The following is a 24,708-nucleotide window of genomic DNA, read 5'->3' as shown; positions in this document are numbered from 1 at the left end:
CAATCTCAGCAAGAGAGGGAAGGGGAAGAAACTGTGGAGGAGGAAACTATGCCTGTAACTATGCCAAGACGATCAGAAAGGGAATGCAAAGCTCCAATTCGTTACTCAGATGAATACCAAAGCAAACAGGTTTCTCATAGAGCTTTACTAATAGCCTATGAACCTACTTCATTTGAGGAAATTCAGGAAATGGAACCTACAGAAGCTCAGGGCTGGCATGAAGCAATGTCAGAGGAAATCAGAGCAATGGAAAAAAATGAAACGTGGGAGCTAGTACCTTTACCTGAAGGTCGTAAAGCCATTACCTGTAAATGGGTATTCAAAGTAAAACAAAATGAGAAAGGACAGGTGGAACGTTACAGAGCAAGATTGGTAGCAAGAGGATTTGCTCAAAAATATCTAATAGATTTTGAAGAAGTTTATGCACCTACAACAAAATACTCAAGTGTAAAACTTTTGTTAAAAATTGCAGCAGAAAAACAATTGAATGTATTTCATTTTGACATCAAAACAGCTTTCTTATATGGAGATTTAACAGAGGAAATTTACATGACTCAACCAAAAGGTTTTGTTAAAAATCCAGGGTTAGTTTGTAAATTGAAAAAATCCATATATGGTTTGAGGCAAGCAGCAAGGTGTTGGAATAAGAAACTGGACAATGTATTGATCAAAATGGGTTTTAAACAAAGCAAAGCTGATCATTGTTTGTACACAAAACAGGATGGTTCAAATGTAGTGTATTTGCTGATTTATGTAGATGATTTGTTACTGGTTTTTAATGAAGAAGAACAGAAAAACACATTTGTAAATCAGCTGCAAAGACATTTTGAGTTAAAAGACCTTGGTTCAGTGAAAAGTTATTTGGGAATGCAAATTTCAAAAGATTCTAACACAGGGTCATTTCTGATTGAACAAAGTGGCAAAATTAAAAAATTGCTGGAAGAACACAGCATGGAGAATTGTAAAATTGTTGCCACTCCTATGGTCACTGATTTTCAAAATCAGACAGACAGTACTGAAATGGAAGACATACAGAAATATCAGAGTGTGATTGGAAGTTTACTTTATCTAGCAAACCTAAGTAGACCAGATATTACATTTGCTGTAAATCTTTTAAGCAGAAAAATGACAAAACCTTCTGTAACTGATTGGACAGCTGTAAAACGTGTATTGAGATATCTAAAAGGTACAATCAATTACAAATTGGAAATATCTACACACAAAGATGGAAATTTCTGTGTTTATGCAGATGCTGACTGGGCTAACGCAATTGATAGAAAGTCTACCAGTGGAGCAGCATTCTTTTACAATCAATCCTTGATTGATTGGTATACAAGAAAACAAAATTGTGTAGCAACCTCTAGTGCAGAAGCAGAATATATCAGCTTATCTCTGGCTTGTAATGAGATTGAGTGGTATAAACAATTATTTGCTGATCTAAGGTTGGAAATTGAGACACCAGTAACCATATTTGAGGATAATCAGGCATGTATTAGTATGGCTACATCTGAAAAGTGTAAACCAAGAACTAAACATGTGGATGTTCGTTATTCTCATGTGAAAGATATAATTCAGAAGGGCTGGATTAAGCTTGAATATTGTCCATCTGAAATGATGTTGGCTGATTTATTCACAAAACCAGTATCAATGGTAAAACACAAAGAGATGCTTTTAAAGCTGGGTCTCAGATTGTAACACAATTTAAACAACATGCGCAAGAGGAGGACTGTTAAGTATATGAAAAGAAATACTTGCTTAGTCATTAAAATTGTGTGTGTATGGCTATCTCAGGGTTAAACAGAGAAAGTCTATCTGTGGGCAATTACCTTGAGATAGAGGCTGTTCTGGGAACCTTGCCAAGATTCTAAGTTAGCCTCATCACAGCTGTATGTAATGTAGATAAGAATTGTGTAAGATGTGTATATAGTTTCTCACTTGTGTAAAATGGAACTGATCACTGCTTACTGATCACTGCTTACTGATCACTGCTCTATGGTCACTGCTCTCTGTGTATGCCTCAGTGTGCTGATCTGAACTGATCTGAATTGAACTGCACAGAAGCCTGAAGGAAATAAACCAGCTCTGCTGTGTAAGACCTGCGTGATGTGTGTTTGTTTCTGAGCACAAACAGAGTTCCAGAAAGAGAAAAGTTCTGGCACAATAACCCAACATTTATATCTGAACAGAAAGCTCTGAGAGCATTTTTGCAAGAAACCGAGAGAAACGATGTATTTGTCTGTGGAGATATAGTTAAGATAGAAGAAAGAAATGAATTTGTTTACTGTGTTAAATGTAATGGAGGAATGAGAAAAGATACTTCGCATTTCTGATATGAAGAAAGCCGAAAGTACACCTTAACCTTAAATGATTTTTTTATTGTACTTTTGTTTGTACTCTTTGTAATGTTCTTGTGGTATGGATGTCTGTGGTGTTTGTAATAATAATAAAAAATTATGCTAGGAAGACATGTTGTCTGTGACTTTGGGGAAAAATAAATAGGAGGCAGTAGTTTTTAAATGACTAATATATATAAGTTGCCTGAAAGCACACAACTACCCAAATCACTAGTGAAGAGAGATGATTAACAAGAAACCCATTTATGGTTTGGGTCGTTGTGTGCTTTCCGGCACCTTACATATATTAGTCTGTGCCTTTGGGGACAGTACTGTACGGATGCAACGGGTAAGAATTTATTAAATAGCGCCCGCCTTGCCTTGCGTTGCCTCACTGGTCACCACCACTACCGCCACCTCGCCCCATGCTGCTGCTGCCACTACTGCTGCCGCAGCAGCCTCTCCCACAGGGATTGTCCATCCGGGCGCAAATATTCCCCAGCCAGGCTAATGGCGAATGCGATCTGTGCACTTTCCTGGAGTTCAGAAAATGTGCAGCCTGCTCCCCCACGCCCCCCACGCTTTCCCCAGAGGTTTTAAAATAAATTGAAAATTCCCCCCGGAGCCCCCCAGAGGGTATGATAACCCGGAGATTCTGGGGGAAACTGGCCAGGTGGTTACCAGAGCTGCACTCCTGGAACAATCCTCATGGCCATGGGGACTCACAGCGTCAGGCAAAGTGTATTCCTCCCAGATCAGCAGGCAAGTGCTTAAGCCAGGACTACTCAGACAGCTTGGGAAGGTGCTGGCTCCAGGGAAAGTTTCTTTCCCCACAATCGGACATACTGTGAGGACTTTTCTTCCACATTTTCAGCACTCCATGCTTGTGTGAATTTTCTATGGGTCATCAAAGTTGATTGATGAAATATTCTACTCCAATTGTATTCGTTCTCCTGTAACGGAGTCTTCTAAAACCAAGGGCTCTGCTCTATGGAAAGGTTTTTCCACATTCCAGTTACTATTAGAATTTACTGGACTCTTCCTTATGTGCGACCTTCAAAGCAATTTCAAGCCTTTGCTATGATGGACGCTCACTGCACAGTTTGAGTGCTGATAGAGCTTCTGCCTGCATGAATTTTGTGATGTGATTTAAGATGTATTGCATGACTACAACGTAAATAAATACTACTACTACAATGCCAAACAATGCAACACAAGAAGATAATTAATCACAATAAATAAGATTAAAAGTCAGAAATATAAAATCAAATTACACTAAATAAAACCTAAGTGCAGCTGACTGAGAGACAAGGACTGCGCTATGTTTTCTCTGTGGGCAAGTATGGATTTGCTATGGGCAAATGCTTTCATGGGCTTTAATATATCCTGCTTTTAGGGATGAAGGGAGCCCTGCTGTTCACATAACGGGCTCAAGTTAAAGGAAGCCAGATTCCGGCTGGACATCAGGAAAAACTTCCTGACTGTTAGAGCAGTGCGACAATGGAATCAGCTACCTAGGGAGGTTGTGGGCTCTCCCACACTAGAGGCATTCAAGAGGCAGCTGGACAACCATCTGTCAGGGATGCTTTAGGGTGGATTCCTGCATTGAGCAGGGGGTTGGACTCGATGGCCTTGTAGGCCCCTTCCAACTCTGCTATTCTATGATTCTATGATCCTAAGAGCGGGTGGAAATCAGTTCGCTTCCGCCCCTTTTTGGGGTTCAAGTGCAGGGAACAGAGAGGGCTTAGAGTGGAGCCATGGGATGCATTGGGAGAGAAACTCTGATTCATCAGCAGACCTCTTATTTCCAGAAGGGCCAAAGGTTTTCCTGCCTTGAGCCTGAGATGGAGTCAGACCTGCTCTCAAAGAAGGGGTCCAGGTGTGGAACAAGAGGCCACCATGAGAAGAAGTTGCCATGTGTGTTTTAGTCCTCACGACTAGAGGCTCCATGGATCCAGAATCTTCCTGTACCCTGATAAAACTTCACCTAACATTAGGGTGACCCTATGGAAAGGAGGACAGGGCTCCTGTATCTTTAACAGTTGTGCTGAAAAGGGAATTTCGGCAGGTGTCATTTGTATACATGCAGAAGCTGGTGAAATTCCCTCTTCATCGCAACAGTTAAAGCTGCAGGAGCTATACTAGAGTGACCAGATTTAAAAGAGGGCAGCTTTAACTGTGGTGATGAAGAGGGAATTTCACCAGGTTCCCCATATTATAAAAATGACACCTGCTGAAATTATTGTTTCTATGCAACTGCTAAAGATACGGGAGCCCTGTCCTCCTTTTCATAGGCTCACCTTACTTGACCTCTCTCTTTTTAGAGCATCTATTCTTGTTTAGAGTTCTGAAGGGCACCAGGTTGGGGAACACTATTCTGCAGCAAGGGCAGGCAGCAGGACCGAGGGCTCCCATGCCGGAGGCTGCGTTACGCACTCAAAGGGGAAACGGCTGTGGATCCCACAAAGCCCCCAGGAGCAGATGGGGCGGCGATGCTGCTGGGGGGATAAAAGACACACACACCCATTGTGGAAAAGCCCCCTTCCCAAGTCCGCGTCTTTGCCAGGAGCCTCTGCGGCTCTCTAGTGCTGCCTCCACCGAAGGGTTAAAGAGGCGGAGAGGGGGCTGGGTCCTAGAGCCCAGGCTGGATGAGGCCCCTCCCTTCCGGCCCCACACTTCCTCCCCCCCATTGCAAAGGCGCCTGGGATTCCCCCCCTGCTCCTGCGAGCCTCGCCTGTCCGCTGTCTGCAGCCTCTTTTCCCCTGCGAAGGAGCCGGTGAGTGCAGATTGCAAGGGGGTCCCAGGGGGAGGGGGCGGAAAGAGAGCCCCCCCAGGATAGGGGGTGCAGGTTTGGGGCAGGGGGTGGGTTGGAAGAGAGAGGGTGCCCCGAGCTCCCTCCCCAGGGGACTGACCCACTTGGGGACCCTCCAGGAGACCCCCGCCTTGCACCTCCTTCCCTCCCTATAACTTGGGGATCGCGGAAGGGAAGGCTGCAGAAAGGAGGGGGGTCTGCGAGGGACCCAAGAGGAAAGGTCCCGGGTGGGGAGGAGGAATGTCCCACCTGCGGGCAAAAGGCTGCCCTGGTGTCCTGTTTGCATTGCAATTTTTGTTTTGTTTCCTCTCCCTGATGCAAACCTAGTGAATAAGCAAAATTCATAAGCCACTTTGGTCACGAGGCCTTCGAAATACAACCTGGGGCGCTTTTGATGTATCAGGTGAGCCCGATCTTCACATCCTGAGAGTGGGGAGAAACCGCTGTTACTCAGGTCCCTGTTTGGGGTTCAAGTGTTGGGAGCAGAGAGGGCTTAGAAAGGGAGCGGTGGGACGGATTGGGAGAGAAACTCTGGTTCATTGGAGATGTAGAACCAGAGCAAGGGCTGGCACTTTCAGCTTTTGGTAAATACCCTGCCCTTTAAAGAACCAGTGTTTTTCCTTAAAATGTGTTCATACAAAATATCGGAGCCAGCAAACTTTTGCTCTTCCATCTTTCCTCTCTTCTCCATTTCTGCTCCCACCAGGCATCAAAAATGTCTCCTTCCTTTACTCCCAATTTCCCTTTTGAGGCAAGGACTTTCCTTTAGGAATTCAAACAGAGAGCTGCATGAATTAGATCCAGCTGTGGCCAACTTAATACCCAGGACCTGTCTCAGATTGGTCTCCGCAACCCTGGCCACACAGGAATCAGGCTCCTGGTTGAAAAAGAGGTTCTGACTCTGACCCAATGGGAGAGAGAGAGACACTAAGGGAGCCTTAAGATATGCATGGTTCATAAAGGAAGTAAATGCAAAAGAACGTCTCATACGGAAGCAAAAGGTGAAACATGTAATGACTACAATGACATACATGGCTACGCTGTGCAAAATACTCTACAGTTTAACTTTTGCTTGGGCTGTAAGAAAACAATATGAAAACACTACGTGGCCCAACTAGCGGCAGTTGAAGTGTTATTTAGCTCTGCTTCAACTTCCACCAGTCCAAACTAGTTGGATGCAATTCTAAAAGTGTTCAATTACGTAACATTACAGTTGAAACTTTTGCAGAAATGGAAGGAAAGAGAGCAGGGATGGCGTGAGGTTCAGAGGAAGGTGTAGCTCTCTATCCCCAGGCAGAGATCTGAAGAACAGGATGTTGCAGACCCAGAGCAAAGGTGGAAGAGACTCCTCTTGTGAACTCAGTGTAACAGGGTGTTGAAGGACCACATTTCTCAGACAAAAGGTGTTCTGGTGTCATGTACGCATTGCGTTTTGTTTCCTCTCCCTGTTTTAAACTGTACCAGGATACCTATTCTTTACATTAGAATCATAGAATAGTAGAGTTGGAAGGGGCCTACAAGGCCATCCAGTCCAACCCCCTGTTCAATGCAGGAATCCACCTTAAAGCATCCCTGACAGATGGCTTCCCAACATTTCTAGCCAGCAGATGATAACCTCCTTGTTCCAGCATCAACACCATGAGATGAACGCAATGGAGGAATGGCAGGAAACACTCCAGGGGTGGGGGAAGGCACAGAACACAGCAGGTGACCAACCTGCCCTCCTTTGAAGAAACCCCAAATGGCACATAACACAAAGAACTTCCTGATACGTAATTAGTCATTAGTATCGCTGTAAATCATATATTCCTGAGTATGTGCATAGAATGCAAGCCATGTTTTGTCCTATTTTTTTTTAATTATTTGTATCTGCGGAGATACCCAGATACAGATTATATTAAAAAGTGGGGGAGGAATGGCCCTGTTCCTCTCCCCTCCCCCATTCTGTTTGTTTGTTTGTTTTGCTTTTCCAGAGGCGCGGGGCTGGAAAATTCACACTTGCCTTCCTTCCCGTGCAGATGTTGGGAAGGAGCGCAAGTGCGGGTGCCTGGATTTCTCGCTTAACCACCATGGTTAAAGCCATGGTTTAAGGTGTCTTGTGAAAGAGCCCAATTTGTATTTCATTTTTAAAATGAGCATAATAGCAGTAATAAGGTTGCATTGTTCTTTCCTTTTCTACCAAAGGAAGTGATTTTCCGTGGGATTACTTCTGGTGGAAACATTTCCCTTCTCCACTGCAAGAGAGATTTAGCCCTTTTTATTCCAGGGCTCCACCTTGTTGGATTGATCTAGATCTAACTGCAATCCCTGGGAAAGGAAAAAGCCCATTAATTCATATCCACAGGGGATCAAGATCAAATCAAATACCAACTGCGCCCTTATCTGGACAGAGACAGCCTAGCTACAGATATCCATGCTCTGATAACCTCTCGTTGGATTACTGCAATGCGTTATACGTGGGGCTGCCTTTGAAAACGGTCCGGAAACTTCAACTGGTACAAAACAGGGCAGCACGGTTACTAACAGGGACTGGCCGGTGAGACCACATCTCTCCGGTCCTTTTCCACCTTCACTGGCTGCCAGTCCAGGTCCGGGCCCGATTCAAAGTGCTGGTATTTACATTTAAACCCCTAAACGGCTTGGGGCCAGGCTATCTGAAGGAACGCCTCCTCCCATATGTACCTTGCATAATAGCTATAAATTAAAAGTATCTGCTACCTGTCCTTCCCCGGGGAGAATTAGGTGAAACAAGCATAGCTATACATCACACCTGATAAGAGCTGGTCGAATTGGAATCACACCAGGTTGGGGGACGCTGTTTTATGGCTCTGGATCCCACAAAGCCCCCAGGAGCAGATGGGGCGGCGATGCTGCAGAGGGGGAGAAAAGTCCCCACCCCCCAATGGAAAAGCCCCCTTCCCAGGTCCGTGTCTTTGCCAGGAGCCTCTGCGGCTCTCTAGTGCTGCCTCCATCGGAGGGTTAAAGAGGCGGAGAGGGGGCTGAGTCCTAGAACCAAGGCTGGATGAGCACCCTCCCTTCCCGCCCCACACTTCCTCCCCCTCCCCATTGCAAAGGAGCCTGGGATTCTCCCCCTGCGCCTACGAGCTTCGTCTGTCCGCCGCCTGCAGCCTCTTTTCCCCAGCAAAGGAGCCGGCGAGTGCAGATTGCAAGGGGGTCCCAGGGGGGAGGGGGCGGAAAGAGCCCCCCCCCCCAGGACAGGCGGGTTTGGGGCAGGGCGTGGCTGGGAAGAACGAGGGAGCCGTCTCCAGGGGACTGACGCACTTGGGGCCCCTCCAAGAGACCCCCCCACACCTTGCACCTCCTTCCCTCCCCATAACTAGGGGATCGCGGAAGGGAAGGCTGGAGAAAGGGGGGCTGTCTGGGGGGGACCCAAGAGGAAAGGTGACAGGTGGGGAGGAGGAATGTCCCCCCTGCAGGCAAAAGGCTGCCCTGGTGTCCTGTTTGCATTGCATTTTTGGTTTTGTTTCCCCACCCTGTTTCAAACCTAGTGAATAAGTAAAATTAACAAGTCACTTTGGTCACGAGGCCTTCGAAATAAAACCTGGGGCACTTTTGTTGATTAAGAAGGGAGCCTGCTGTTGGTTTTAGGACGTCCCTCTTTGATGTATCAAGTGAGCCCGATATTGACATCCTGAGAGTGGGGAGAAATCGATGTTACTCTGTTGCAATTTTGGGGTTCAAGTGCTGGGAGCAGAGAGGGCATAGAAAAGGGAATTTCACCAAGTGATCCATGTATGCAAATGGTAGCCACTGAAAATGCCTTTTCAACACAACTGTTAAAGATAGAGTTGGAAGGGGCCTAAAAGGCCATCAAGTCTAACCCCCTGCTCAATGCAGGAATCCACCCTAAAGCATCCCTGACTGGTGGTTGTCCATCTGTCTCTTGAAGGCCTCTAGGGTGGGAGAGCCCACAACCTCCCTTGGTCACTGGTTCCATTGTCGTACTGCAGTACTGTTAGCATAGGTGCCTCCATTTTCTAAAGGAAGCTGTAAAGTAGCCATTATACAGCAGGCAAAATGTCATGTATGCGAGAATATCTCCTTGAGTGCATCCTCGCATCTGTCTTATCTAACATAAACAAGCGCTTCGGCTCCAGTGCTCCTGGGTCAAAGTTAACTTTCTGTAACTTACTGTAAGGCCAAAGGTATTGTTTACAGAACAGAGAGAACTGTTTAGCAAAATTAGCTATGCTCCAGTGTTATGTTCTGATTGGTTTATGCTGCAACAGGGCCCTGCCCCTTGCAGGCTTCAAATGCTGTGCTGAATTCCCAATGTCTTTGTCTGATTGCTCCCTTTGAAGAGACCAGACCTTGATTACTAATCAATAAAGCGCTTTTGAACCCTCTGTCGCAGAAAGTGTGGAGTTGTGCTTAGGGGCTGTTTGGATTTCGTCCCTGGGTGAAAGAACATTGATCTAACGGTACAACTGTTAAAGATACAGGAGCCCTGTCCTCGTTTTCATAGGGTCACCCTAAACCATTCATCTCTTAAGGCTTCCTTAGTGGCATATTTCATGTGTTTAAAAAGCTGAAAAAGTATTCAGTGTTTTCTAGCTTAACTTTTAAAATAAACGTTCACACATTATTAACTTTTAATGGCATTAATTCAGCTCTGGTTACACACTCTCTCTCTCTCTCTCCCGTTGGGGCAAAGTCAGAACTTCATTTACAACCACAAATCTGGTTCCTTTGGGACGGGGGTCGCGGAGCCCCCTTTGAGACAGGTGCTGGCTCTTACGAACAAGGAGGGGGGCCTGTTCTTCTCAGCTGCACCCTGTCGAAGAATTCAAGCAAATAGCTATGTGGGCTTCCCCTGAGCCCACCCTGTGCGAATATAATTGCTTTGGGCCTCTTCTCTAGAAATCAAAGTATCTACGCTTCCGCAGTAACTGGAAAATGTATTAAGGCTGCAACCGTGAGACGAAGTCTTGTGAAGGGTATTGAAACACTAGTTTCACAAGATTGTGTGCCTCCTAGGACCGTTAGAGGGTGTCGTGGCTTGCTTTAGAAACAGCTAACCATGAAATGAACAGACGGGCACAAGTTTCTCAGTAATCATTGACGTCTTGTTTTTCTGTCCTTGAAAAGATTGCACTCTGCACATGCGTAAAATCCTTGCTTACAACTGGCTGAGAGGCTTACCTGTTACTGTTTTATGATTGACGTATTCCATGGAGCGGTTCTGCCTTGTTTCGAAGGGGAGTGACCCTATAAGGAGGTTAAGGCTTTCCTGAAAATAGCGGGCAGTTCCTTGGGTCCTCTGAGGGCTTCCGCCTTGCAGTGCTAAGCGCTGCTTGTAATAAACTTTCTCGAAAGAGAGAAACGTGTCTTCGAGTCTTTGAGCACCACTCAGCGATCCCACTTAGAGGAGACGCGCCTTTCCAGGGTTCCTCGACACCCCCTTGAAATATCAGCACTGAAGTTTGGGCCTGTGGCCTACCTTGCCAGGCTGGTGTTTACAGGAAGCAAATTATTGGGGAAGGCACATGGGCCTTGTTGCTGGAGGGGGGGGGCGGTTGTTCAGCCATCCTTCAGCAGAATGATCAGCCAAGCAGCCATCTGGCTCCGTTACCAGGTTTGGGCAAGGAGGGAAGTTGGGAACCTTCACACTCTCCGTTTAATTCCTACAGCGCAGCACAGTCCCTGCCTCAAAGGAAAAATTGGCAGCCAAGGAAGGAGACTGTTTCGAGTCCTGGTGGGAGCAGAAGAGAATGAAGATGAAAGAGCAAAGCTTTGCTGGCCCTGAGGCAGGAAACATCCAGGGAGGGAGCAGTGCAGAGCCCTGGGAAGGAAGAGTGCAGGAGGACCAGCCTGGGAGCAACACCTGCTCAGACGTGGAGCTTCAGCCCTTCAGGGACTTCCGCTACCAGGAGGCTGAAGGGCCCCGAGAGGTTTGCAGCCGACTCCACCTCCTTTGCCGCCAGTGGCTGAAGCCAGAAAGGAACACGAAAGCTGAGATGCTGGACCTGGTGGTCCTGGAGCCGTTCCTGGCTGTCCTGTCCCCGGAGGTGGAGAGCTGGGTCAGAGAGTGTGGAGCGGAGACCACTTCCCAGGCGGTGGCCCTGGCAGAAGGCTTCCTCCTGAGCCAAGCAGAGGACCAAGAGCAGGTGAGAGCATTTCATCCTGATGACTAACAGGGACTGTGTTCTTAATACTTCCCTCATCTTTATTTTACATGTCCTCTAAGGAAGAGATGCCCCAATTTCCAATGACACCTGCAAGTATAGTCATGTGTAGAGCAGGCCGTTGTTAAAATATGCAATTCCCTACCAGAGGATGCAGGGATGGCCATGAATTTTGACTGTTTAAACGGGTTAGACAATTTTTTGGAGGAGAAGGCTATGAATGGCTATATCCTACCTCCAGTATCCTGAGCAGTGTGTCTATGTACACCAGTTGCTGGGGAACATGGGCTGGAGGGTGCTGTGACATTCATGTCCTGCTTGTGAGTTCATGGACAACAGCTGATGGACCACTGTGGGGAGAGAATCCTGGAGGAGATGGACCCTTGTTCTGATCCAGAATGGCTTTTTTCATGTTCTTATGATCACAGGAAAACTGAATGGGTTTATGAAGTTCTGGGGAAGGAGGGGATCCTTCTTCAGCCAGTGGCAGAGTCTCCTCCCAACAGGACAGGAAGAGCATTCGTAGACACCAAACTGCTGTTTTTACAGCGGAAGATGCTGGATATCAGGGAATGTCTGGGAGGTTCTGTCTTTCCTCCTGGCTGGTTTTTGGAGGGTGTTCAAGCGCTTTGCTTATGCCACGGTTGAACTCTCAGCCCCCTGACAAAGACACATGGCTCTGTGTCTTGGATAGTAGATCAACTTTAGAAAGAGACCTGAAAGGTAAAGTGATTGGGAAATGCTGCCCTTGCCTTGACCTGACCCATTTCTTTCCTTCCCACCTCCCCCTTCTCTGTCTGGGATCCTCCCTCCTGTAAACAAAGTAAGTTTAAGAAAACTTACACTTTTGGAGCGAATGCAGCTTTTGTGCTCACAGATGCGGGTTCTGATGGTTCTTGTGGTCTTACCAATGTACAATAAATTACATGGACGCTTGATGGCATAAATCGCAAAAGCTGCATTCGCTCCAAAAGAATTCAGGCACCTCTGGTCAAGCATTTTCTTGATATGGGACATGATGACAAAGACCTGAGATTCTGGATTATTGAAAGGATTGGAGGATATGGGACAAGAGTAGAACATCAACTATGAAGGAGGGAAATATTCTGGATTTTCACCTTAAGGACATTACAACCACAAGGACTCAACGAAGAGTGTAAATGGATGCCTTGGTTGTAATCCTGTTCTTCTATTTTAAAGTACAGTTCTATTGTATTCCTTTTCTGTCATTTCTTGACATTATTTTGATACATATTTTCATTCTTATGCAGCAAGTATTATTAGGTTTGTCTTAACGATGTTTTAAGCATCATATCAGTCCACTCAGTCCCCTTGAAGGGAGCATACAGTCCGTGAGTATGGTTGCTACACGTTTTAGGATTTGAAAAGCAGCCTAATCAGGAGCAAATTTCAGAGATTACTTACTCCTCAATTAGTTGAGGAGGTGCAGGGAACGCTTATCGAATTTACAGATGACACCAAATTGGCTGGGATAGCTAATACCCTGGAAGACAGAAACAAACTTCAAAGTGATCTTGATAGGCTGGAGTGCTGGGCTCAAAACAACAGGATGAAATTGAATAGGGATAAATGCCAAGTTCTACACCCAGGAAATAGAAACCAAAGGCACAGTTACAAGATGGGGGATACTTGGCTCAGCAATACTACAAAGGAGAAGGATCTTGGAATTGTTGTAGATCGCAAGCTGAATATGAGCCAACAGTGTGATGTGGCTGCAAAAAAAGCAAATAGTATTCTGGGATGCATTAATAGAGGTATAGCTTCCAAATTGTGTGAAGAACTGGTTCTCCTCTATTCAGCACTGGTTACACCACATCTTGAGTATTGGGTCCAGTTCTGGACACCACACTTCAAGAAGGATGCAGACAAGCTGGAGCGTGTTCAAAGGTGGGCCATGAGGATGATCACGGGTCTGGAGACAAAGCTCTATGAGGAGAGATTGAAAGAATTGGGCATGTTTAGCCTGGAGAAGAGAAGATTGGGAGGAGACAAGATAGCACTCTTAAAATATTAAAAAGGTTGTCACACAGTGAAGGGCCTGGATCTCTTCTCAATCCTCCCAGAGTGCAGGACACGGAATAACGGGCTCAAGTTAAAGGAAGCCAAATTCCAGCAGGACATCAGGAAAAACTTCCTGACTGTTAGAGCAGTATGACAAAGGAATCAGTGACCTAGGGAGGTGGTGGGCTCTCCCACACTAGAGGCCTTCAAGAGGCAGCTGGACAACCACCTTTCAGGTATACTTTAGGGTGGATTCCTGCATTGAGCAGGGGGTTGGACTCTGGCCTTGTAGGTTCCTTCCAACTCTATGATTATATGTACACCGGTTTCTGGGGAACGTGGGCAGGAGGTTGCTGTTGCACTCATGTCCTGCTTGTGCTCTTCTTACGTTCTTATGATCACAGGAGAAATGAATGGGTTTGTGAAGTTCTGGGGAAGGAGGGGATCAGAGTGTCAGTGTGAGAGTCCTCCCAAAAGAACAGGAATAGCATTTGTAGACACCAAAGCTCCCATGTTTACAGTGGAAAATGCTGGATATCAGGGTTGAACTCTCAGCCCCCTGACAAAGACACAAGTTCCTGTGCTGTGTGGCTTGGATGGTAGATCAACTTTAGAATGAGACCTGAAGGGCAAAGCGATTGGGAAACGCTGCCCTTGACCTTGACCTGAGCCGTTTCTTTCCTTCTCTAATCGCTCTTCTCTGCCTGGAATCCTCCCTCCTGCTTCAGGTCGAGGGGATTTTGGCCAGAGCACCCACAGATTTCCCTGAGGCAGAGAAGGCTCCACCGGGCATCACACAGAGGCCGCTGGACAGGTGGATCTTGCAGGAGGGGGACGGAGGACCCTCCTCACTGGGTAAGGATTAGTGGACGTCTTTCCCCATGGTCTCCCTCCCTCAATTATGCCTGAAGTGCATGAGCTGTCTTAATGTTCCCCTTGAGCCTGATTTTGCTGGGGGAGATACTCAAAAAGGAAATGTTGTTTAGTAATGTGGTTCGAGGGTATCAGACCCACTCTGGCCCGGTCTTACACACTCACCAACTAAGGTCCTCCTCCAGGCACCTACTCAGAGGGAAGATCAGAGGACGACAACAAAGGAGAGGCCTTCTCTGTGGTGGCCCTCCCAACTGTGGAACAATCTCCCCAATTTGGTTCACATGGCACCGACATTGTTATCTTTTCAGTGCCAGGTCAAGCAATATGTAATTTTTTGTTGTTGTTGTTATTTATTTATATAGCACCATCGATGTACATGGTGCTGTACAGATAACACAGTACATAGCAAGACCCTGCCGCATAGGCTTACAGTCTAATAAGTTGTAGTAAACAATAAAGAGGGAAGGAGAATGCAAACAGGCACAGGGAAGTGTAAACAGGCACCGGGTAGGGTGAAGCTAACAGTATAGAGTCAGAACAAATTCAATATTTGAAGGCTATAGGGAAAAGAAAAGTTTTTAGCTGAGTTTTAAAAGCAGTGATTGAGTTTGTAGTTCTCAAGTGTTCTGGAAGAGCGTTCCAGGCGTAAGGGGCAGCAGAAGAAAAAGGACGAAGCCGAGTAAGGGAAGTGGAGGTCCTTGGGCAGGCGAGAAGCATGGCATCAGAGGAGCGGAGAGCACGAGCGGGGCGATAGTGTGAGATGAGAGAGGAGAGATAGGCAGGAGCTAGACCGTGAAGAGCTTTGAAGGTCAGCAGGAGAAGTTTATATTGGATTCTGGAGTGAATTGGAAGCCAATGAAGAGATTTCGTAATTAGTAATATGTAATTAATTAGCCTGGGTCTGTTTTTATAGGGTCATAGTTTTAAAACTTGTTATAGTAGTTTTATATGTATGTGTATATTGTATGTTTTCGCAGTTTTAAATATTTGGATATTGTTTTTAAGTGCTTCGGCTATGGTATGGTAAACAAATGCAATAAATAAAAAAACAATGAAAATAAACAATGAAAATGGGAATAGTTAAGAATGTGAACTCACCTTCCCACCTTCTTTACCTTCCTCACAGGGAGCAAAACAACCTGCAGGGGGAGTGAACTGATCCTGGGGGCTCCTTCTGGGCCTCGTTGGCTTGGTGGTGGAGTGGAAGCGGTTTCTGCACAGCCTGGGCAGGTAGGGGAGTCCTGGGGGCCTCCGTCTCCTGCGCATTTCTTTGGTCCTGGAAGAACCTGCCCCTTTAGCCTTTGCTCTTATTATTATTATTATATTTATTTGTATCCCGCCTTTTGCCAATACTGGGCCTCAAGGCGGCCTTACAAAGTTTAAAATATACATGGGGGGGGGAGGGAAACAAAACCATAAACAATTAAAAATACACAACAAAATTATAAGACATTAACAAAGATGGAGGGCTGGATTATTCTCCAAAGGCCTGCTTGAACAAAAATTTTTTAGCCTGCTTCCGAAAGCCCATCAAGGAAGATGGCTGCTAGGAAGGCCTTGAATGTCACTCGCAGTGCTTTGGCATTCAGAAAGAGGACCTCACCATCCTTGTCTTCATGGATTGCTACATAATGCTTAAAGAGAACATCATTTCTTCTTCTTCTTTCAGGGTCTGGTGACCTTTGAGGAGGTGGCCGTGCATTTCTCGGAGGAGGAGTGGGCTCTGCTGGATCCAGGCCAGAGGACTCTGCACAAAGAAGTCATGGCGGAGAATCGTGGGATCCTGGCCTCTCTGGGTAAGGAATGGGATTCCTCTGGGTAAGGCTCCCTCTCTGCCTCTTTGCCAGATCCTGGAAGGTGGAATTTCAGCTCTTCTTTCTTTGTATCAGTGCAGAATACAAATGTCATTGACTCCGAAGACCTGACAAAACGTTGAGCAAAGCCCATTGATGGACTTGCTCTGTGGCAGAGATGGCTGCCAATCCATCTGACTTTGCTGCTATAATTGCATCTGCATCATATTGAAGATGTTACAGATATTATCTTAATGGTCTCCATGGAGGAGAGGAGAGTTAAGCCTTTTCAGAAGACAGCTCTGGAAAGCTTGCTTTTCATTTTAAGATTTAACTAGCCATTGAAAATAACCATTAGGGTTGAATTCCCACTTTCCTGTTCCCAGTTAAATGATCAGCTAGGAGACAATGGCAGATTTTAAGTGTATTTTATTTTTACAGTATTTTATGTTGTTCATTTATTCTCCCAACTACTTTATTTGAGTTACTCCATATAGATGAAAGCATTGTATGGCAGTCTAGTTCTCAGTTCTATTGATCGTCGGGATATTTAATGTGTTTGGAAGGATCTGCCTCACCAACGATTTTTTTTTTTATCCTGTGAATCAAATCAGCAACCATTTGTTTTGTTCCAAGATTTCAAGATGATTTCTGTGTTTATACTTGCAGGTGATCACAGGGAGAGCAAGAAAAATGGCCTACACCAGAGAAGGAAAACTGAAACTGAAGAGAAGAGGGAAAATGAATCTATTTCTTTGGAAGGATCATACGTCTGTGAAACTCCAATACTAGAAGCACCAAATAAAAAGAACATTCGTAAAAGGAAGAAACAGAGTAAAACTCAGAAGATTCATTCTAACTTTCAATGCCTAGTGTGTGAAAAACAATTCACTTTCCACTCACAACTTAACTTGCATAAAAGAATTCACACTGGGGAGAAGCCCTATAAATGCTTTGAGTGTGGGAAGAGCTTTGCTCAGAGGACACAGCTTAAGCTGCATCATAGAATTCACACTGGGGAGAAGTCCTGTAAATGCTTAGAATGTGGGAAGACCTTTGCTCAGAGGACACAGCTTAAGCAGCATCAAGTAATTCACACTGGGGAGAAGCCCTATAAATGCTTTGAGTGCGGGAAGAGCTTTGCTCGCAGAGACACACTAATACTGCATCAAAGAATTCACACTGGGGAGAAGCCCTATAAATGCTTAGAGTGTGGGAAGACCTTTGCTCAGAGGACACAACTTAAGCAGCATCAAAGAAATCACACTGGGGAGAAGCCCTATAAATGCTTTGAGTGCGGGAAGAGCTTTGCTCGCAGAGAAACACTTATGCTGCATCAAAGAATTCACACTGGGGAGAAGCCCTATAAATGCTTAGAGTGCGGGAAGAGCTTTGCTCAGAGCACCAGCCTTAAGTGGCATCAAATAATTCACACTGGGGAGAAGCCCTATAAATGCTTAGAGTGCGGGAAGAGCTTTTCTAAAAGCAGCAGCCTTAAGCAGCATCAAAGAATTCACACTGGGGAGGAGCCCTATAAATGCTTTGAGTGCGGGAAGAGCTTTGCTGACAGCAGCAAACTTAAGCAGCATAAAAGAACTCACACTGGGGAGAAGCCCTATAAATGCTTTGAGTGCGGGAAGAGCTTTGCTGACAGCAGCAAACTTAAGCGGCATCAAAGAATTCACACTGGGGAGAAGCCCTATAAATGCTTAGAATGCGGGAAGAGCTTTGCTGACAGCATCAGCCTTAAGCGGCATCAAACAATTCACACTGGGGAGAAGCCCTATAAATGCTTAGAGTGCGGGAAGAGCTTTGCTCAGAGCACCAGCCTTAAGCGGCATCACACAATTCACACTGGGGAGAAGCCCTACAAATGCTTAGAGTGCGGGAAGAGCTTTTCTGAAAGCAGCAAACTTAAGCAGCATAAAAGAACTCACACTGGGGAGAAGCCCCATGAATGCTTTGAGTGCGGGAAGAGCTTTTCTGAAAGCAGCAGCCTTAAGCGGCATCAAACAATTCACACTGGGGAGAAGCCCTATAAATGCTTTGAGTGCGAGAAGAGCTTTGCTCAGAGCAGCAGCCTTAAGCTGCATCAAAGAATTTTGTGTCATCTGCAAACTTGATAAGCGTTCCCTGCACCTTCTTCAACATTTAATAAAAATGTTGAAGAGCACTGGGCCCAGGACTGATCCCTGCGGTACCCCACTCCTTACCTCCCCTCAGATTGAGAAGGTACTGTTGATAAGCATTCTTTGAGTCTGAGTCTGTGGCCAACTATGTATCCATCTAATAGTTGTTCCATCTAGCCCACTTTTAGCTCTTTTGTTTATCGTAATATCCTGGGGCACTTTGTCAAAAGCTTTGCTGAAGTCAAGATATATGACATCCACAGCATTCCCACAGTTCACAAGGGAGGTTATCCAACTGTTCTTGACAAATCCCTGTTGGCTTCTAGTAATTATTGCATTGTTTTCAGGGTGCTTACAGATTAACTTCTTTAGAATCTGCTCCAGAATTTTCCCAGGGATGGATGTCAGACTGACTGGCCTGTCTTTTCCCAGGTTCCTCCTTTTTGCCCTGTTTGAAGAAGGGACAACGTTACCCTCCTCCAGACATACGGCCCCTCACCCGTCTTCCATGATTTCGCAAAGATAATAGACAGCGGTTCTGAGAGTTCTTCCGCTAGCTCCTTCATTACTCTAGGATGCAGTTCATCAGGCCCTGGAGATTTGATCTCATTCAAGGAAATTAGGTGTTCATTGACCATGTGTTTATCAATCTCAGATTGCAATCCTTCCCCCTGAACTTGTGCTTCACTTTCTCCAGAGGGGTCATAGACCCGCTTTTGGGAAAAGACTGAGCCAAAGTAGGAATTCAGCACTTCAGGCTTTTCTTTGTCATCTGTTATCAATTACCCATCCTCGTCAAGCAGTTGAACCACCATTTCTTTCCTGTGTGTTTTACTTTTCATGTATCTGAAGAAAGCCTTTTTATTGCTTTTAGCATCCCTCGCTAATCTCAGCTCATTGTCAGCTTTAGCCTTCCTGACGCCATTTCGGCACTTCTGTGCCACCTGTCTGTACTCTTCTTTTGTAGCCTGGCCTTCTTTCCACTTCCTGTATGTATCCCTTTTTTGTTTTCAGATCATCTCTAAGCTTTTTGTGGAGCCACATTGGTTTCTTCTGTTGTCTTCTAACTTTTTTTCCTTGTTGGAATGGTTTGTAATTGTGCTGTTAAAATTTCTTTTTAAAAATACTCCCACCCATCTTGGACTCCTTTTCTCATTAGGGTCACTTGCCATGGGACCTTGCTTATCATAGTTCTGAGCTTATGAAAATCAGCTTTCCTAAAATCCAGAGTATGTGTACAGCTACACTCAGCTTTTGTCTCCTTTATAACCAAGAATTCAAGTACGAGGTGGTCGCTTTCCCCCAGAGTTCCCGTAACTGCTACTTTATCCACTAAGTCATCCCTACTGATCAATATCAAGTCAAGGATTGCTGATCCTCTAGTTCCTTCCTCCACTTTCTGTAGGAGGAAGTGATCACCCACACTTTTGGCAGTATTTGTTTCCCAAAAGATATCAGGGTAACTGAAGTCCCCCATCACTACTACATCACACTTCCTTGAAACACTGGCAATTTGTTTCTCAAAAGTTTAGTCCTCGTCTTCTCCTTGATTGGGTGATCAGTAGTAGACTCCAATTATAATTTTCTTTTTAGTCCTCACCACATTTCTTTTAACCCTGATGCTCTCGATGGGGCTCCCAGTCTGATCCGCCTGTGTTTCTGTGCAGGGATAGGTATTTTTAACATATAGTGCAACTCCGCCTTCCTTTCGATTTCATCTGCTCTTTTTGAACGAGTTACATTCTTCAATTGCTATATTCCAGTCATGGGAGTCATCCCACCAAGTTTCAGTTATACCTATCATTTCGTATTTGCCTTCATGTAATAAAAGTTCAAGTTCATTCTGTTTGTTTCCCACACTCTGGGCATTAGCATATAGGCATTGAAGACTATGTGCTTTATAGTCTGTCTTTGTTCCTATATTGTTTTGGACAATATTTTGGGGCACTATTGGAGCTGTTCTCTGCGTTAGGATGCATGGGCCTTCTTCTACTGTTGCCTTCAAGTTTACATGTCCCAGCCCCATAAGATTCAGTTTAAAGCCCTCCTGATCAAGTTCTTTATGCTGTGGCCAAGCTTATTTGGGAACTATTCTTGACAAACATGAATTTTATGTTATTTCATAATAATTATGTTAAGGTTTGGAATGAAGTTAAAGGTTTTGCAAGATGGGAAAAGGTTCAACTGTCACTTTTGGAGAATTGCAACAATTAAAATGAATGTTTTGCCTAGAATATTTTTGTTTCAAACAATACCCATTGTAACATTGGATTTACCATTTGAGCAGTGACAGAGAGAGAGAGAGAGAGATCTATGTTTATACAGCAATCAAAAAACCCAAGAGTTAAAATAAAAATATTGCAGGATGCGAAAGAAAGAGGAGGGCTGGGCCTACCGGACCTCAAAGTGTATTTCTTGGACTGCTGTTTAATGTGGATGAAAGATTGGGTGTTGATGAAAAATAGGAGACTGTTGGAACTGGAAGGACACGAATTGAGATTTGGATGGCATGGCTATTTGTGGTACGATAAAGCCAAGGTTAACGGAAACCAAGGTTCAGTCATAAAATACCACTTTGGGTATCGGCCCGGGGGGGTATTCATAGAAGGGAATTGATAAATATGCCTAAATGGTTGACATATAAAGATGTATTACAAATGTCACAAGATGAATCTCAGTTAAAATCAAGGGAGGAACTGCTGAAAGATGGTCATAACTGTTTTGGCATGTACAAATTAGGTTTCCTTGTGCACAAGTCATGGAAAGGTTTAAAATAGACAAAAGAATGGTGGGTTTGAGCAATCAAAATCTGAATTTGAAATGACGTTATGTCCAAATGATGAACATGTTATCTCAAAGATACATAAACTTTTATTAAAGTACGAGACGGAGGATGAGCAGGTAAAAGACTATGATAAAATGGGCTCAAAACTTTGGATACAACATTTCAATGGAACAGTGGGAGAATATGGGGTGGAAAGGTTTGAAATTTACATTATGTTCAAGACTTAAAGAGAATTTTTTAATATGATGTACAGATGGTATATGTCTCCTGTAAAGTTGGCTGAAATGTATGAGTCCCTTGGGAAACTGTTGGAAATTAGGAGAAGGAGGAAACTTTTATCATCTTTGGTGGACTTGTAAAAAAGCCAAAGCATTCTGGATACAAACACACTCTTGAATTCAAAAAAATGAATGGATATTGAAGATGTTGGAGTTGGCGGAGATGGCAAAACTCACATCGATAACGAGAGAAAAGTCCACATCCACGTTTATTGTTAAGTATATGAAAAGAAATACTTGCTTAGTCATTAAAATTGTGTGTGTATGGCTATCTCAGGGTTAAACAGAGAAAGTCTATCTGTGGGCAATTACCTTGAGATAGAGGCTGTTCTGGGAACCTTGCCAAGATTCTAAGTTAGCCTCATCACAGCTGTATGTAATGTAGATAAGAATTGTGTAAGATGTGTATATAGTTTCTCACTTGTGTAAAATGGAACTGATCACTGCTTACTGATCACTGCTTACTGATCACTGCTCTATGGTCACTGCTCTCTGTGTATGCCTCAGTGTGCTGATCTGAACTGATCTGAATTGAACTGCACAGAAGCCTGAAGGAAATAAACCAGCTCTGCTGTGTAAGACCTGCGTGATGTGTGTTTGTTTCTGAGCACAAACAGAGTTCCAGAAAGAGAAAAGTTCTGGCACAATAACCCAACAAAGGTTATGGGCCCAGGAAAGCTACGTCAGCATAACTAGAAGAACCAGAACTTGGTGGGAACGGTGCAGTATCAGAACCAGAACCAGGAGTCTGCTAAAACAGAAAACTGTTGATGAAGGAAGACATCAAGCTGAAGCCAGTGCTGCAAAGTGAGGAAAAATCTCAGTCGGCTGACTCTGAGGAGGACTCTGAGCAGGAGGACGGTGAGATACAAATTCCTAAAGCAGAGGAAATGGCAGGAGCTAATATGTCTGGTTTGCATCAATTGTTGGAAAAGCTGAATGACTCTAACTATGCATTATGGTCTTACAAAATGCAAATGTATCTGATTCAGGCTGAACTGTGGTATGTAGTCACAGAGGATCCACCAGATAGAGCAGATCCACAGAATGCTAAATGGTTTAAGGACGATGCAAAAGCAATGGCAGTTATTGCATTAGCTGTGGAAGACTCTCAAATTTCCTTCATTCAGTTTTTGAATACATCAAAAGAGTGCTGGAATGCGCTACAAGCTGTATATCAAAGAGAAACAGCGGGCAGTAAAATAATTCTAACCCGGAAGCTGTATGGAATGAAGCTGAAACTAGGGGAGTCTATGTCAAACCATTTGAAAAGCATGAGAGAAATCTTCAATCAACTCAGGGCACGAGGGATGGAGTTTACAACTATACACCAAGTTTATGTGATTTTGTCAAGTCTTGATTCATCGTACGACGCGGTTGTCACCATGATGGAAAGTCAAGAGGAGAAAAATTTAACCCTCGAGTATGTAGCTGGAAAACTACTGGAAACCTATGAAAGAAGACAAGCTTCAAAACAACAGAGCCTTAAACATCCTGTGGCTGAATTTCAACAAAGCCATAAATCTTCTGATGTGGTGGCTGCATTAAAGGCAAGGAAATGCTTTAACTGTGGTTCCACAGGACACTTAAGGCGGGATTGCAACAACAAGAAGAAGAAAAAGCAGTCGACAGCAAAGTGGAGAGAAGAAAACAAAATAAATGAAGCTGAATCAACAAAGAAGTGTCTTCTAGCAAGAGTCAAAGAGACAATGAATCCTTGGTTTTTGGACTCTGGGGCTTCAATAAGTATGGCAAAAGACAAACTTTCATTTGTAACCTTGGAAACTTCTACTTCAAAGCAAAAGTGTGTTACCCTTGCAAATGGAACAAAAATCCAGATTTGTGGTGTGGGTAATGTATATTTTGATTGTCTGGGAGTTGAACTACAAAGTGTTTTATATGTACCAGAATTAGAAACAAACCTTCTAAGTGTGTTTCAGTTAACAGAAATGGGGTATGAGGTTTGTTTTACTGAAGAAAATTGTACTATAAAACAGGGAAACAAGGTGTGTGTGCAGGGAATAATGAAAGAATCTTTGTATGTGATTAATACTTGTACAGAAAATGAAGTTGTAGCCAGCAAAGTCACAACAAAAACAATAGCCAATTGCAAACCACACCAAGAGTGCATCCATTTAACTCATAAAAGGTTTGGTCACGCTAACTATAAAACAATTTCTAAGATTCCAGAATTGTGTGAAGGGGTGAAAATCAAACCATGTTCTAACTATGTAGAATGTAATGTATGCAGTGAAACCAAGTGTCATAAGTCAAAGATTCCAAAACATAGTGAGAGAACAACAAAAAGAATTTTTGAATTAATTCATGCAGATCTTGCAGGTCCTTTTGAGACAAGTCAAGGAGGAAACAGATTTTTCTTGTCTATTGTTGATGATTACAGTAGATTTGGATTTGTGTATGTGTTAAAACAGAAGAGTGAAACTTTTGGAAAGTTTAAAGCCTTTGTTAAGTGGAGTAAAAATAGATTTAAAGAACCTATAGCTAATCTAAGAACGGACCGGGGAGGTGAATTTCTCAGCAACCAATTTAAAAAATTCCTCAGTGATGAGGGTATACAACATGACCTTACTGCTCCATATTCACCATTTCAAAATGGAGTTGCAGAAAGGAAAAACAGAACCTTGCAGAACATGTTAAGAGCTCTATTGAAAGAGTCAGGATTGTCTAACCTGTTCTGGGCAGAAGCTTTGTCCACCTCAAATTATTTGTTAAACAGGCTTTACCACTCTGTACATGAAAAAACTCCATATGAAATGTTTTACAAAAGAAAACCTAGAGTGTCACATATAAGGGTTTTTGGAAGTAAATGTTTTGCTCATGTTCAGAAAGAAAACAGACCAGGAAAGCTAGCTCAAAGAGGTTTGGAATGTAAACTGTTGGGATATGATACACAAACAAAAGGCTATCGTTTGTGGTCTCCATATCACAAAAGTGTAATTGTGAGCAGAGATGTAGTTTTTCATGAACAAATGCAGGAAACAAAACAGTATGTAAGTTTGCCTGTAGAACAGAAAGCTGTAGAAACAGAAGAAATTCCTGAACAATCTCAGCAAGAGAGGGAAGGGGAAGAAACTGTGGAGGAGGAAACTATGCCTGTAACTATGCCAAGACGATCAGAAAGGGAATGCAAAGCTCCAATTCGTTACTCAGATGAATACCAAAGCAAACAGGTTTCTCATAGAGCTTTACTAATAGCCTATGAACCTACTTCATTTGAGGAAATTCAGGAAATGGAACCTACAGAAGCTCAGGGCTGGCATGAAGCAATGTCAGAGGAAATCAGAGCAATGGAAAAAAATGAAACGTGGGAGCTAGTACCTTTACCTGAAGGTCGTAAAGCCATTACCTGTAAATGGGTATTCAAAGTAAAACAAAATGAGAAAGGACAGGTGGAACGTTACAGAGCAAGATTGGTAGCAAGAGGATTTGCTCAAAAATATCTAATAGATTTTGAAGAAGTTTATGCACCTACAACAAAATACTCAAGTGTAAAACTTTTGTTAAAAATTGCAG

General features: G+C 44.1%; 1 protein-coding gene across 1 annotated transcript in view; it reads left to right on the top strand.

Moving 5' to 3' along the window:
* LOC134395814 (uncharacterized) overlaps positions 1–24,708 on the top strand; it is a gene marked incomplete at both ends in the record, with an annotated part of 217,491 nt that overhangs the window by 120,496 nt on the left and 72,287 nt on the right. The window contains 1 exon segment of the mRNA XM_063121973.1: positions 16,905–18,086. Within this exon segment, the coding sequence (XP_062978043.1) occupies positions 16,905–18,086 (1,182 nt within the window).

The sequence above is a fragment of the Elgaria multicarinata genome, chromosome 3 (assembly GCF_023053635.1).
Source record: "Elgaria multicarinata webbii isolate HBS135686 ecotype San Diego chromosome 3, rElgMul1.1.pri, whole genome shotgun sequence".
Lineage (NCBI taxonomy): Eukaryota > Metazoa > Chordata > Lepidosauria > Squamata > Anguidae > Elgaria > Elgaria multicarinata.
Note: the sequence above shows the minus strand (reverse complement) of the source record. Positions and strands in the feature narration are given on the sequence as shown.